Raw genomic sequence first — 14,613 nt, forward strand, 5'->3', positions numbered from 1 at the left:
TATTCAGCTAAACAAATGGAAAAAAAAGGGCAATAATTTTTTACATTGGAAAAGAAGAAGCTGTCTTTTAAGCCCTATGTAGCTTGTGACTATCATGAATTAGTATCGTAAAAGTGAAGGCAATTTTGGCAAGCTATGGGTGGGAAGAAATTGAGTGATTAATAATTTGTATGCTGACTTTTAAGAGCTTTATCTGTGATAAATTAGCTTTTCAAAAAAATCTTAAATAGCTACTGTCACTGAGAACTCTGGTGATGGCAGTGAGAGCAGAGCTCTCAGTATGGGCAACAGTGCAAAATACAACTCCTCAGCAGCAATGGAAGAAGTACAACCTCACTGACAGAAACAGCAGCAACACATCAGGGAGAAAGTCAACATATCAGTTCATATCTACAGGGCTACCTCAAGTTTGAGAGGAAACACCAGTGTATTTTCAGAGTGAAACTGCAATCTGGGTCAAGTCAATGAGCTCTGCGTAACAAAATACAGCATCATAGCATGCAGCAACCACTCTCCACCCTGAGAGCCCAGCCCTTAGGGCTTCCACACCATTTCCCTTTCTGCTGGGGAGAATCATTTATCGTCCAACTCTGGCTACAACCTGCTCTTTAACTTTGGGCTTTCCTCAGTGTTCCCACTTGTCTGGAATTCCTCCCACCTGTGTTTTGTTCAGGCTGCCTCTGGCCCCTCTTGTCCCAGTATACAGGTGAGAGAGGCTGTCACCCTCTCCTCTCCTTTCACTCCAATTACACGCATAGAGCAAAAACATAAGATATCCTAAATACAAGGGGAGAATATTCAGGTCAATATTAGTTTCTTTTTATCAATACGAGTGCAAAATGCAACAGGGTTAAATAAACAGCACGTGGATTTTGCAAATCTCGTCCATATTGTTAAGCAGAATTCCTACTAATGAAATGGAATTCAAACATAAACAGTTCAGAGTGAAGCAGCTTACTAACTGTGGCTTTTTAAGATAGGCTCTTTTTACAAGGTTAAACTCAGCTTGATTTCACATAAATGAAGTTTTGCCTTTGTTTTCCTATGGTTTTGCCTATGATTTTCCAGAATATAAACAAGTACCTACTGATTTGTCAATTTCTTAAGCATCAAATGTTACTTCCTTCATTTCCCACTACCTTTCCAACAGCTTCCATCTTACTATGGTGTCTTTTAAAGTCATTCATGTCAAATTTAACAAATTTGCAGCAAAGGCAAAAAGAAAAAAAAATCCAGCCATCATTACTGCAGTTATTTGTCTTGCTAATAACTGCAAAAATATCTCTGTTCATCTTAATAAAGCAGCTATTTAAGTCAAATTGCTCTTGGGAAAAAAAAAAACAACATTAGAAACAAATCAGGTTCAACACTACCTTCCCTGAACAGCAGGACTGCTGGGGGCAATAAGGCACTAAGCCAGTTACTCTTCTGGCTTATAGACAAAATTCAATGAACAAAGCTACACGTGACACTGTTTAGCATGTCTACAGCAAGAAACATTTAGACTTAAAACTTTCCTTCACATTAAGTATGTTAAGCAAAAATAGAAATAAGAAAATTATAATGATCTTTTTTTGTATAATAGTTTACTTCTGAAATACATGTAATATAAAAAAACCAGAACATACATATACTAAAATTTCTGATTAAAGAAACTCTCCTAGGTCTATTAAGAAAATAAAATAACAACACTAAGGATTTCCAGATGTTAGATGCAAATTAATTGGTATTTAGGCTTGGTTTTCCTTATAATTCTACTTCTTAGTATCTTGAAACTAAAACTTTTATTACATGTATGATGACCCAATCCCTTCATGACCTGTCATATTTTAAATTTACAAAACAGTAAATAATCAGAATCAGAAGAGAATAGAATTGCATTTTTCAAATCCAAATCCTAAAGGCACAAAATACTAATCACCAATTTCTTTTCTTCCAATACAGCACTAAATTACAGTGAAGACTTACAAAATCAGTCTTGTAAATAGTTCACAGAAAAGATGAGAATCATTATACCCAAACAGGCACAAGTTGCAATGATAGTTTACTAAAAAAGTTTTTTAAAAAAATTAATGAAATTAAACAAATGTATCCATATATTAATGGAGAAATATTTAAGTCATATGGAATCACATCTTACTTCATTGTTAAGATAGTAATCAAGAAAAAATAGTGACTTCTTGCACTTGTATTTCTATTAAGCTTCCTGAAGAAGTTAATTTAAAAAATATAAAGCACATGCACAATATATTTGCATAACATACATGTACAGACACATATGGCTACCTTAAAATAGAAATATTTTAAATTATTACACGTACAATTAGAAAAAGAACAGCAAAATTTCTTAGCAGCATTACTAAATATTATTCAGAATAGCCTGTACTCATTAATTTTCTCCTAGAGAGCTCCTGTCAGGTCATTTGATTAATAACAATTTTGGAAGTATCCTGGGTTCTAATTTAGGTACAGCCAAGAATGCTCAAATTAATTTTTGATTACAAGTTTTCCTCTTTACCCCAAAGGCTAAAAATGTATTAATGCATAACATAGTATGGAACTTGAAATTGCTTTTTGAGACCTATGTTTTATCTGATGACATTTTTTCTCTCTGCATTAATCTAGTCTTCCTGTTAACAGTTTCTATGTATAGTGTATAACACAAAAGCCCTATGATGGATTGCAACAAAAGCTCTTTATTGTAGTCTTGACAGAGACAGATAACTAATCCAGTGTTAATTTAAAATCAAAACCTTAGTACCAGAACTAAAGGTACAGTTTCTGTGGTTTAAGTATATCTTATCATAACAAGCTGCCTTTGAAAATTTTCTACCATTTTCCTTGAAAATAAATATTCCATGCATTAACAGTTACCTTTGCTACATAGTCCTTTGCCAATCCAGGATAAGACCTATTACAAGCACACGTGAATTTTATAACAATCTTACAGAATCTACCAAAAGCACATAAAAATCAATGCCAATATACTTCTGTTGCACAGATACAACAACCTGCTTTTGAATGAACAATATTTTGTGGCAGCAAATTATAAATATTTAAAGAAAAGGTACCTGAACTTCCCGGCTGCTAAGAAAAGCAGCCTGGTAGGTACTGGGGGGATGAGGTGTTTCACCCTGGCTACTGCACTGAATGGCTGCGTTTCCCATCCCCGACAACTTCCAGGGCTCCGCACTCCGAGGGAGCCCCCGGGCTGGGGCTCTGCTGATCACAGCCAACACCTCCCACGCCGGCCCTTCCAAACAGGCTGGCTCTTGCACCAAGGCATTAGAATTCAACACACAGTGCCCTGCCCTAACAACAGGGCTGTCCTTACAAAGGAAACACAGACACGCTCCCTCCTGGTGACCAAACTGCCCTTCTTCCCCAGACACAAGGGGAGAACCCCCTGAAGGCAAAGTGATCAGGAAATAATTATTCCTTTGGTACCAAGCTACAACGGGTAAATATTAAATTAGGTTGTGCCAAAAATGAAAGAAATGAGTTGCTGTGCATTGGTGAGGAAAGAAGGGAAGGGGAAAACAAGAGTCTGGGCGTTGTGTTGATCTCATCGATGAATCTAAGAAGGAAATTGCATATTAATCAAATAATAAATGATGTTGGGAATCTTCAGTAGTAATCAGACCAATGTACAGAGGGCTGTGACTAAGAAACATCACACAATGCAGGAGCTACTTATGCAGTTCCTGTACATTAATTCAGCAGTGATACACACTGTATTAACTAGTACTCCCTTACTAAACTAGGTAACAGGTGCCAACAATGACTATCAACAGCTTTTCGTGCCTCAAAACATTATTAGAGATTTGAAGAAGTGATGTTAAAGTGCAAGAGCCACGGATGAGTCATGTATTTAAGAATGAAATCTTCCCTGGACTTTATGCTATGACACCAAGTGCCTAAATGCATTTTATGCTTGGATACCAAACACACAAATGACAGACTGTGGTGATCTGTTTACCCATTGCTTTTCCTATCCCACATTGTTCCCGCCCTGTTCCTTGCCCCTAGCCCTGGCCATTCCCTCGGGCTCTCCCTATTGGCTCCTGTACCCGGATCACAAGGTCTCTCTGCCTCTGAGGGCTGCTGAGACAAGGTGTAACTATTAAAAGTCCTCTGAAATCCTCATGGAGAGACCCTTCTCGCCTCCTTTGCCATCACTGGTTGTAGGGCTGACAGCTGCCAGAGCAAAAACCGCGGGGCCGTCCGAAATGGACTACGGGAGGGTGACCATGGTCATACTGCCCTAAGCAGCCCCGCTGAGCTCTCAGGAAAGCTGCAGCCTGCTAAACTAAACCTAGCATTACAACAGACAGATTATTGGGTTTGACTTTCTTTTTCACAGTTTTAAAGAAAGAACTAAGATATACCAACTACCAAGTGGGATATATAGATGTGTAATAATCATCTTATTATTACTAGATGAGCTTCTTTGTAGATGAATTTTCCCCCCCTTGTGAACAACGAAATTCCTGAGAAGAGGATTTGTTGCAAAAAATACCAATGCACAGAAACAACATTTTTCCCTGTCTACCGCCATTTATATTACTTAACATGTTTGAAGAGCCGTGCTGGAGGAAAAAGGTATTAGCATTTACAGAGAAGTTGTTTACTTTTGAACTGAAATGTTATTAAATATCCCACAGTCCAGAAACACTGATGATGATTTAATAATGATTTCTATTATTATAATATATAAAATACAAAAATGAATATTATTTTAGTAATGATTTATACTGCAGCAGGCTAGAAAGAGGCAATTTCATCCTTCACTCTGTGTAACAACAAAACTCCCCACTGAAGTGAGTTAAAGACTTGCTAAGGAAAGACTGGAGGACTCAGAGGTGCCCGTTTTCTACACAGTGAAGTGTTATTAGGGACAATAATTTTTCCATTCAAATATCATCATTTTAAGTAGGGTATTTCCAGTAATTTCTTGCGTAAACTCTTCTACAACCAACTACATCTCACACACATAAAAACGTGTCAATTCTCCCTCTTTCCCTCTGAGCTTTGTTCCCCTATACTTTCAGATTACATATATTAGTTCTTATTTCTCATTGTTTGTAACATTCAGGTATTTATAGATGCCACATGCTTCCTGTGCTAGCAATTTTACTAAGTTATAAATTTCTGCTCTTATTTAGCAGGAAAAAAAAAATTGAGGGGTCCAGATAAGGACAACAGAGGTGGATCAGAGGGCTGGAGCCCCTCTCCTATGGAGACAGGCTGAGAGTTGGGGTTGTTCACTCTGGAGAAGAGACAGCTGTGGGGAGACCTCACAGCACCTTCCAGTACCTAAAGGTGGCTGCAAGAGAGCTGGAGAGGGCCTTTTTACAAGGGCATGTGGTGATAGGAGAAGGGAGAACGGCTTTAAACTGAAAGAGTTATAGTTAAAGAGATATTTAATGTTTAGATTAGACACTAGGAAGATACCCTTCACTGTGAGGGTGATAAGCCACTGGGACAGGTTGCCCAGAGAAGCTGTGGATGCCCCTTTCCTGGAAGTGTTCAAGAGCAAGCTGGATGCAGCTCTGAGAAACACGGTCTAGGGGAAGGTGTGGAACTAGAATATCTTTAGAGGTCCTCTCCAGTACAAATAATCTTCCGTTTCTGTGAATGCTCTTAGTTATGACATCATTAGTTGCTACCATCTACTCTAAATTTGCACCTGCATAACTTCAATTTTGCAAATTTTTTTTCCCCAATTAAGTTTCTTGTTTGGATGTCCTTTGAAGGTTGAGGTCTGAGCTCCAGACTGTCAAACTCCTAGTCTTTTAAGTAGCTATTCTGAAATGAAATGAGATTCTTTACAGGACCACATTTAGAACTTGCAATAGGAAGTTTTTTTCTATTAGCCTGATTTATATGACTTCCAAAGAATAAATAAATTTTTACAGAAAATCAAGGAAACTAGTCATGCCAATATTTATTGAGAAGAAATGTGAGCTATTTGCCCTTCTGTCATAACACTGATGAAAAATTGTATAAAAGAACCAGCATTCATTTAGCAAATTTATGTAGCAAGTAGGGATTACATGCATGAAGGTTTTTAAATGTGCTATATTTTAATAAATTAATTTTAATATTCTGTAGTTTCTGCAAGCCATAATTTAAACACCTTAAAATATCTCATAAGGAAAAACTTATTTTCCAGACAAAATTAGATTTCTCTGTAATTTTGTAAGCAGATTTAAAGTACTCATATTTACATAAGTATTTTTCCCTAAGTTTAAACACTCAAGTTAATTATAGCCAGCATTTACTTCCACTGTCCATGCCCGAGTTTGAGAAGTATTCTTGCCAGGAAATGAATAAGTATTGGCGAGAAAACTAATTTTTTTGGTGAAGATTAGAACTAATTAAAGCTAGTCCTCTCAAGGCTTTCATGTCATGGTTGATTCTGAGCTTTAACTAAAGCTGTTCCCGTAACTGGGATATCTGCAGAACTCCTTCCCTCTCTGGTTTCCTGTAGCTATTTACATGTAAACTAACACTGTCACCTTTCCATTGCCCGTAACATTTGCAAAGACATACATTTTAACAATATGTACAGGAGTTCAACAACATTTCAAATATCTGTTCCCTATGAAGTTTCTCCTAAATCTGACAGTCACTTAAAAATATTGAGATGAAATAGGAATCAGACAAACAGACAAAAAATGACTGCATTCACCTTCTTTTCTTGACTCCAGGTTTGGAAACTTGATTTTTAAAATTTTTAAGTTGGTTTTGTGCTATGCATCAAACAATCATTACGTAAAGTTACAAGCTTAAATAACTGAAGGCACAAATGTGAAAGAAGAACATTTTGAAATTCACACATCCTTGTACTTTATGATTTGGGCTTGGAAATACAAAATCCATGCAAATGAAAACTACAGTCACCAAACTGGAGATGCCATCTCAGTTTCAAGCAGAGAGAAACTAGTCCCATTTGGAAGCTTTTCAAGGGAACTTCTCTCCAGCAGGTCAGAAGAGTCTTTCCAGTTGTGCATTCACCTTACATCAGACTTCTCTATTATAGACAGTAAAGGTACACCTACACAGCTTATGGCACCAACAGGATTAAGGCACTGTGAGCAAAAAAACCTGCAGGTATCTATTTATTCAGGAAAAGAAGGTGTTCTCAGTCTGCAGGGAAAACATCCTCAGGCCCATTACGTGTGACAATCATAGCACCTTCTATGATAAAGGGAAACACCGACTTAACGCAGATCTCTGTTGGCTCCTTCAAGGGAGTGAAGGGACCACAAACAGGAAAAGAAGGTAAATCTCTTTATTCTTGATACAATGCAGTAAAAAGATTAGCCCAGCCAGCCACGAGAAAGGGCAGATCTAGTAAGGAAGTTAATAAAGCTGGCTCTTTGTCTCTTAACAAATATTTAGCGGAGAATAGATAGTGAAATCATAGGGATGTAGAAATGAGATTATCTTTAGCTCTCTCTACAGGGAGCTCTGACAAGATAGCTTGGAATTGTTAGACTTTGAACTAGTACATATAATTATCAAGTAATAAAGATACCTGTTTGCCTCAAAGGTAGATAATGTAAGAATTCAATCATTTCAGTAATTCCTTTTGCAATTAAGATTTGCTAACTGTAGAAATTCAGAGAATTTAGGACACAATATTAGAACAGAACTGTATAAAATGCTACTTATCAAATATTGGTTCTGTCACCAAAATACTGGTTTCAAGCACAGCAAAAAATAGGAAATTGACATGTCTGTGAAGACACCAACATAGTCGCTTCAGCAGCCTCTGAGGACAGCAGTTGGAAATCACCATAGCCAGCTCAATGCTGGAGATTCCACAGAACGCCAGAAACCACAGGTGCCTAAAAAGAGCCATCCATTTCATTCACTTTTTTCTTTTTTTTTAACCAAGGACATCTGAAACAAACAGGAAATCAAAAAGGCCTCCATGTACTTCAGGTTAACTCTATCTACCCTCTTTGAAGCACAGGCACCAAAGGAAGATTCTTGCTTCCTGAACAACAGCCTGATGTCTGAAGAACTCACTCAAGAAATGGAAAGACTGATTAAAAGATGGACACAAGATTAAGAGGAATGAATTCATGCCTCCCATACTGCAGTAATCAAAAGCGTTAAGCCACAGAACACTTTTGTGTGAAGGCACTTGAAACCAAGCAAGCAAACAAGGAAGTCAAATCTTATCCAGAAACTGGGATATTAGCTGAAAGTGGCAGAACTAAGTTCCCAGACCTTAATCCCAGAAAATAATTATGCACTTAAAAATAAATATATGTGTGTGTGTGTGTGTGTGTAGTCATTAGATAAAACCATTTTCAGAATTATTGATTAGAAAATTAGATATGTGTCCTTAAAGTTTAACGTCCTGGTCGCTTGAAAGGCATTTTTTCCTCTATTACTTAGCTCTTTCTCCCCTAGAAAGGGGAAGACATAGGTTTAAATCACCTGTCTTGAGTGCTGTACCCATATTTTTCAGTGGTCTAATGTGGGGTATGCCCAGCCCCTGCCCTGGAGGGATCTCTGCTGAGATAAGAGATTTTGCAATCGCCCAGCAGGACTCCCTGGAAAGGCAACCACTTCTTTGGTCAAGGTGAGAAAAGACAGACCCACAATCCTTTAGGAGACCCTATGCAGATCCTTTGTAACCCATTGGCCTTCACCCATCCCCTGTAACCCTATAAAAGCTAAGGCCTCTGCCCCTGTGGGAGAGAGCTCTCGTCCCTGGCTCTCCCCTTCGCCGGAGGGGATCCACAATAAAGCTCCCTTCGTGCGGAACCAGCCACACGAGCCTCTCATCTCTCTCTGGTCTGGCTTGGCCTGGAGGCTGCCCTGCAGAGCTGAGCTGGAATCACGAGCTGATAATCACTGAAGAGCTGACAGTCTCTGCAAGGGCCCTCCTGCCAGCAGCTGAGGGAAGACACCGGACCTCGGGAAGGCGATTCCTTGCGGGACCATCTCCCCGGACCGGTCACCTCTTCCTGGGTGAGAGACACTGACCCCACACCAGCTGTAATAACTGGTGCCCGAACAGCCATTGGACCCCGGACCCCGGACCTGGCCTGAGCTGCGTCTTGATCGCCAAGACAGAACCAGCCGTTCGTGTGCTGCTCCTCTGAAGACAGACCTAGGTTTTAGCAGGCCTTTCGGACGGGGACAGTTCGAGACCCTCGCCTCCCACCTAGGACTGAAGTCCCTGAGGATCGAACTGCCGGACCATCCCCCCAGCAGACCTTTCTAGGAGCCAGCCTCACCAGAAAACGGGATTTGTAAGTTTAAACTTCGGGCTCTCCTCCTCTTTCTTGCACACAACTTAAAGTAATTTTGGGTTTGTTTTGTTCTGGTTTTTTTTTTTTTTTAAGTTTTTAAATAAAAGTTTATTACAGAAATTATTTTGGAAAAAAAGACAACAGTATCTCTTGTAATTTAAAAAAAAGGTAACATTGTATTCATGCCCTATAAGGTGAACTGAAGAAACGCTACAGGTGTTTCTTCTGCTGTCATTCTGTGATGCTTTCTAGTATGGATTAACTCACAACTGCATCACAAGAACTGAGTCTGATCAGTCCCTTTCCATGCTTCTCTCCAGAAAGTGCTGCATATTAACAGAAAATATTGCAGACAAACCACAGGTCTATTCACTCTGCAGTATTGGAACCAGTGTTTTTTCCATCACATGCTACAATTTTCACTTTATCCACTTTCACAAGTTCAGTGACCTCCCTAAATTCGACATCATTCAGTACAAATGTCCATACGTTGTCACAGAACCTGTAAGTGTTCAGAGACCCCCTGAAACTGACTCTGTTCCTGACTCACTGTGCCAGTGCTTAATTTATAGCTTTATCAAACTGAAGTAGCACCTGAAGGGCCAACTGAGGTGTGATTTGCTGTGACTGTATGAGCTCATCCAGACTCTCCTGAAGGTTGTTCCCCAGCATGGTGTTCCTATACAGCTGATAGGCCATGGTTCACTGCGAGGGCTGGACACGTCCTGATCATCCACGGCTGCGCGCCTGTGCTGCCCTTGCTCGCGCGCGGCCAGAAGCGCGCAGGGGCTGGGCATACCCCACAGTCTAATATGGCATAACCAACCAAATGTTCTATCAGTCAGGGACAGTAATGACCACTCTCAGATGAGATGGAATTGGTCATAGATCTAATCCCCAGCTCACCTTTTTAAGCTTCTCCTGGGAATAATAGAGAATTCAGGAGGCTATCCACACACCTAGACAAATTAAGCACCTCTAAGCATATGTGGGTGACTTAAGTTAAATGTCTCAATTAGGCAGGGAGGAGCTTAATGTATTTATAAACATAGCATTAAGCAGTCTTGGAAAATAAACAGATTTTACTATCTGTGATGTATATGTTTTGGGTAGGATATGTCGTGCTTAAACCATTAATCTAATCCTATGTAACGCAAAAGACAATGCTATACAATCCTATTTATGAGCTAAACTAATCAAGCTCCACTTTAAATCTACTTACAGCCTTGGCCCTAACATTAAATTAAGTACAATTCACTCCTTAGATGACAAGAGACAATATGCCAATTCCATTCTATATTAATAATTAATATTAATTTTTTCCCATTTTAGAAGTGTTCTTCACTGACCATTTCCCTTAAAAAATTCTGTCTCTCCAACTCTACTTTTATGCTTTATTATCTTTCCTGCTTTACATAACTAAAACATATTATAGCTGAATTTAAGATCATTAAAACCAGGAAACAGTATGCTTTTCCAAGGGAAGTACAAGTTGTGTAGTCAAGGAAGTTCAGAATACTTCAATTAACCTGTGGACTGGGTTTCAAGTCAGGTGCTCTTCGGATATTGATTCGGTTATTTTATTAACTTACAGATGAGAAGACTGTCCAGGAGTCTGGAATTAGTACATTGAAACACCAGTCAGGAACCCATATAATCTGAGGACATCCGAGAAAAAGAGTGGATATGGAATTTAACATGGGATTCAGCATAAGGATGGGCTGCTATATGGCACAGAATACCTGAGCCACTTAGTATATGGGAAGAGGATGTAGGCTTGGAGGACCAAAAGACATGTAGATGTGGCACCTGGGGACATGGCTTAGTGATGGCCTTGGCAGCATAAGGCTATTGATTGGACTACATGGTCTTAAAGGTATTTTCAATCAGAATGATTCTATGATTCATACAAAACTTCGTGGGAATATTCATACAACAAATTTAGATAGTCTTTTTAAAAGTTAAACTAGCAAAATTAATAAAAATAATATTTCTCTGTAGTAAAATCTTGATTTCAATGATAGTATAGAATATTTTTATACCACTAAAATTCTAAGCAACAAATTTGAAATAATAAAGAAAAGCTAAATTTCTATTTTCCCCAATAAATACAATAAACAAAAGTCATAAATAAAATCCTTGCCTTACCCTATATAGCACAATGACAGATGCACTCAAATAATAATAGCCTGCTTGGTTATTCTTGGTTATTCTGCAAGATCTTCAATCAAAACCTTTATCAAAAGACCAGAAAATAACCAAGTAGGAAAGTAAAAAGCTTGCTCAAAAAACCCCCTACCTTTAATGCAATCTGAAATAATTCTTCTGAATGCAACAAGTAAAAGCTAAAGCAGCCACCAAATGTCATTTGTATTACTTGCAGATCAATAGTACAAGAAACATGGCTATGCACATAATAGAGTAGATAACGAGTTCCTACTAATAGTCTGGAGATGCTCTGCATCAGTAAGCAGGAGAGAATACCACACTGGTGACAAAACTGATACTGATGTTTATTCACTAAGAGAACACGTTTTTATATTATATATAGATACAATAAAAGGTCCCAAAGACAAGATTTAAAAAAGAAAACCTAACTTGGATTGGTATAATACAATTTCTGCACATTTCTGAAAAACCACAGCAACTTTATCTGTTTGTATAATCCATAACCTCAGTTTGGTAGTCTTCCCGAGGGGCTAGATTCTCCTGCGGTAAAAAATACTACCAGAACTCATTGCTGACCCCGGACTAAAAATGCTAACAAAATTACCAGTGTTGATAATTTATATTTAACTCACATGGCAACTCCTACATGCTTGGAGTTCTATAAGATCTCAGATGATCATTGCCATGTACATGTTTAGAGGAACTAAGATTTATCTTGCATGGCAACTCCTATGTGCTCGGAGTTATTCTGTGAGTGTTGAGATGACCCATTCCAATGTACATGAGCCAGGGGGAGGGAGCAGCACAGTAATCTGAGTATTAGAGCAACAAGAAAGGAGGTTTCAAAATTTTTATCTTGATCATACACTGAATCCACTTTCCTCTAAAGAACTAATCAGAAAGAAACTAACAAAAAAAACTCTAAACAAACAAAAACAACAGAAAGTAGACACCTCCTCTGTTTTACAATTTAAGCTACTTCACAAGTCCAAAGTACCTTCTTGCAATACCCAGTTTATACCAGGTACCACCACAGGGATAATATTTTGCTAATATAAGAGAAAAGGATGAAAAAAGTAACAAACAGCAATTTTGTACAAGAGTTTACAGTTACACCATTAAATTATCATTGTATAAATATTTGGACAACCTTGTCCATAAATAAAAAGGATTAAAGTAATTGTCCAGTCCCTGTAGTCATACAGTCATTCCTAATGAAGGCTGCAAGTTTACCTAGCCATAATTATTCCTCACTACCGATGTCACTGAAAAATATTACTGCTTATTGAAGAAAGAGAAGCATCTTGTCACCTAATTAAACAAAATAACCAAATGATTATGCAACACTTAGAGCAAAACTGTTGAGTATGAGGAGATTCTTGTTCTTTGTAGATCTAGTCAACATAACAACAGTAACAATTAAACTGAAAAAAATGCTTTAGGAACAGGCTTTTCTCACTACAAAAGTAGGTAATTTCACAGTGAAGGTGCTTTGCTGAGAATGTTTCACTTAAATAGTTCTAAATCACTACTGCGTATTTTTACAAATTTCTAATAGCCAATATTGAATGAGCAGAAAATACGTTCCCACACTTCTCAGAAGTTTGCATGAGACTGATATATTTTTTGTCTTCAAGGGGCCTCAGTTTCTTCACTGCTACTTCCAGCTTCCCTGAAGGTCACCTGTTTTCCTAAAAAAACCTGTAGATGAGAACACCAATTCTAAAAATCTCCTTTCAGCTTCTGGTCAGGGTCACTGAAATAGTACTGAACACATTAAGGAGGGCACCCCTGGACATCAGGCAAGTACAAAGAGCATGAAGCCTGCTGAAATTGCTCCACAGGGTGAGTTCCTTGGCATGAAAGTGCTCTTACCCAGAGACTCCACCTCCACTTCACGAAGCCCTGACATTTCCTTCAAGACAAAGTCACTCCACTTTGCACTTCTGTGCAAAAAAACCACAAGAAGCTCTGCCAGGACTTCTCAAAGGAGAATTGCCTAGGGACAGCTGGCAGAATTTCTTGCTGGTTTGAGTCACTTTGGAGAGACCCCAACCTGGGAGCTGAACTCTTTAATCAGCCATGTTCATCAGAGCACATTTTGAATCCCATTTTTGCTTTCCCTTCCAGGCTTTCTTTTTTCCCCTTCTTGAGGGGAAAAGAGGCAAGCAGCAAGCAAAGGCAACTTCTGCTACTCCTCCCTTCAGCCTGCTACCCTGAAGAGGTCACTGAACAAGATCTGTCTCTGTGTTGAACACACCAGATGCTCAGGAGACTGAAGCCTGCAAGAACCCACAAGGAGCAAATAACAAGTGCTCCTGTGAGAGCTTTAAAAGACTCAATCATAGACCCGAGTAAAAGAGAGGGACAGTTTCAGGTCATCTACAGTCCGTTCTTCCACCACAAGGGAGGATCAATTATGCTCAAGTTACTACCAGCAAATGCTCAGTTAACCTGTCCTTAGAAACATCCACAGGTGTCTTAAGAAGTCTGGCAAACTTTCCCAAATAAAGTTGTTGCAACATCTCACAAAAACTACAGGTCGTCTGCATACTTGAGAACAAGTATATTTCATTATACCTGTGAATAAATATTATTGCCATGAATAAAAAATACTGGGAAAACACAGGAGAAACGATGGAGGAGTGCGTGTGGGAGGGAGTTATCACAACAAAAATGGCTCATCTAGGGAAACAATCTAACCTCCAGAAATATGTGCCTTGGTTTTGTGCCTGACTCAAAGCTTCAATCACACAAGCTCTGGCAAATTTAGCTTAACCTATCAGTGGTATCTGCTGATGTACTGAGCTGACAGTAAATGTCTGCTACCCGAGAGGAAAATTCCAATTGTTACAAATATTGTACACATAGAAATTAAATTCTTAACTGGTAATGCTACTGGATTATTCACTTACATTTTCCTATTGAAAAGAGGAAGTAAACACTATATTCAGTATTCAACAAGTTTTAAATTATCATCTTTGGCTTGGTGCATACTATGTTAAAGAAACCCTCACACTTCTTTTAGTATTAAAAAACACTCTTTAGAGATGCTATACAAATTAAGCATGAAGTTACTGCTTGCTCCTCTGTACCACAGATTTCCTCACGCATTAATGGAACATATGGATAAAATAAGACAATTAGAAAGTGACAATACAAAAAT

General features: G+C 38.6%; 2 protein-coding genes across 5 annotated transcripts in view; both read right to left on the minus strand.

The window, feature by feature from the left end:
- WASF1 (WASP family member 1) overlaps window positions 1-14,613 on the minus strand; it is an 89,710-nt gene that overhangs the window by 35,155 nt on the left and 39,942 nt on the right. Inside the window, exon 1 of one of the 4 annotated variants that reach the window (XM_042017277.1) lies at window positions 3,072-3,169. The exons of the other annotated variants lie outside the window; for them this stretch is intronic. The gene's annotated coding sequence lies outside the window, so the exon portion shown is untranslated. Of the gene's footprint in view, window positions 1-3,071; window positions 3,170-14,613 lie in introns of those variants that run through there. 4 annotated transcript variants of the gene reach the window in all.
- LOC121659313 (transcription initiation factor IIA subunit 2-like) lies at window positions 9,588-10,067 on the minus strand. Its single transcript, XM_042017280.1, is given in 1 exon segment — window positions 9,588-10,067. A coding segment is annotated over 1 exon segment (330 nt). The 5' UTR covers window positions 9,978-10,067; the 3' UTR covers window positions 9,588-9,647.

Source organism: Corvus kubaryi, unplaced genomic scaffold (assembly GCF_017639235.1).
Source record: "Corvus kubaryi isolate FWS band 111438036 unplaced genomic scaffold, C.kubaryi_AGA036_p1.0 split3-73, whole genome shotgun sequence".
Classification (NCBI taxonomy): domain Eukaryota; kingdom Metazoa; phylum Chordata; class Aves; order Passeriformes; family Corvidae; genus Corvus; species Corvus kubaryi.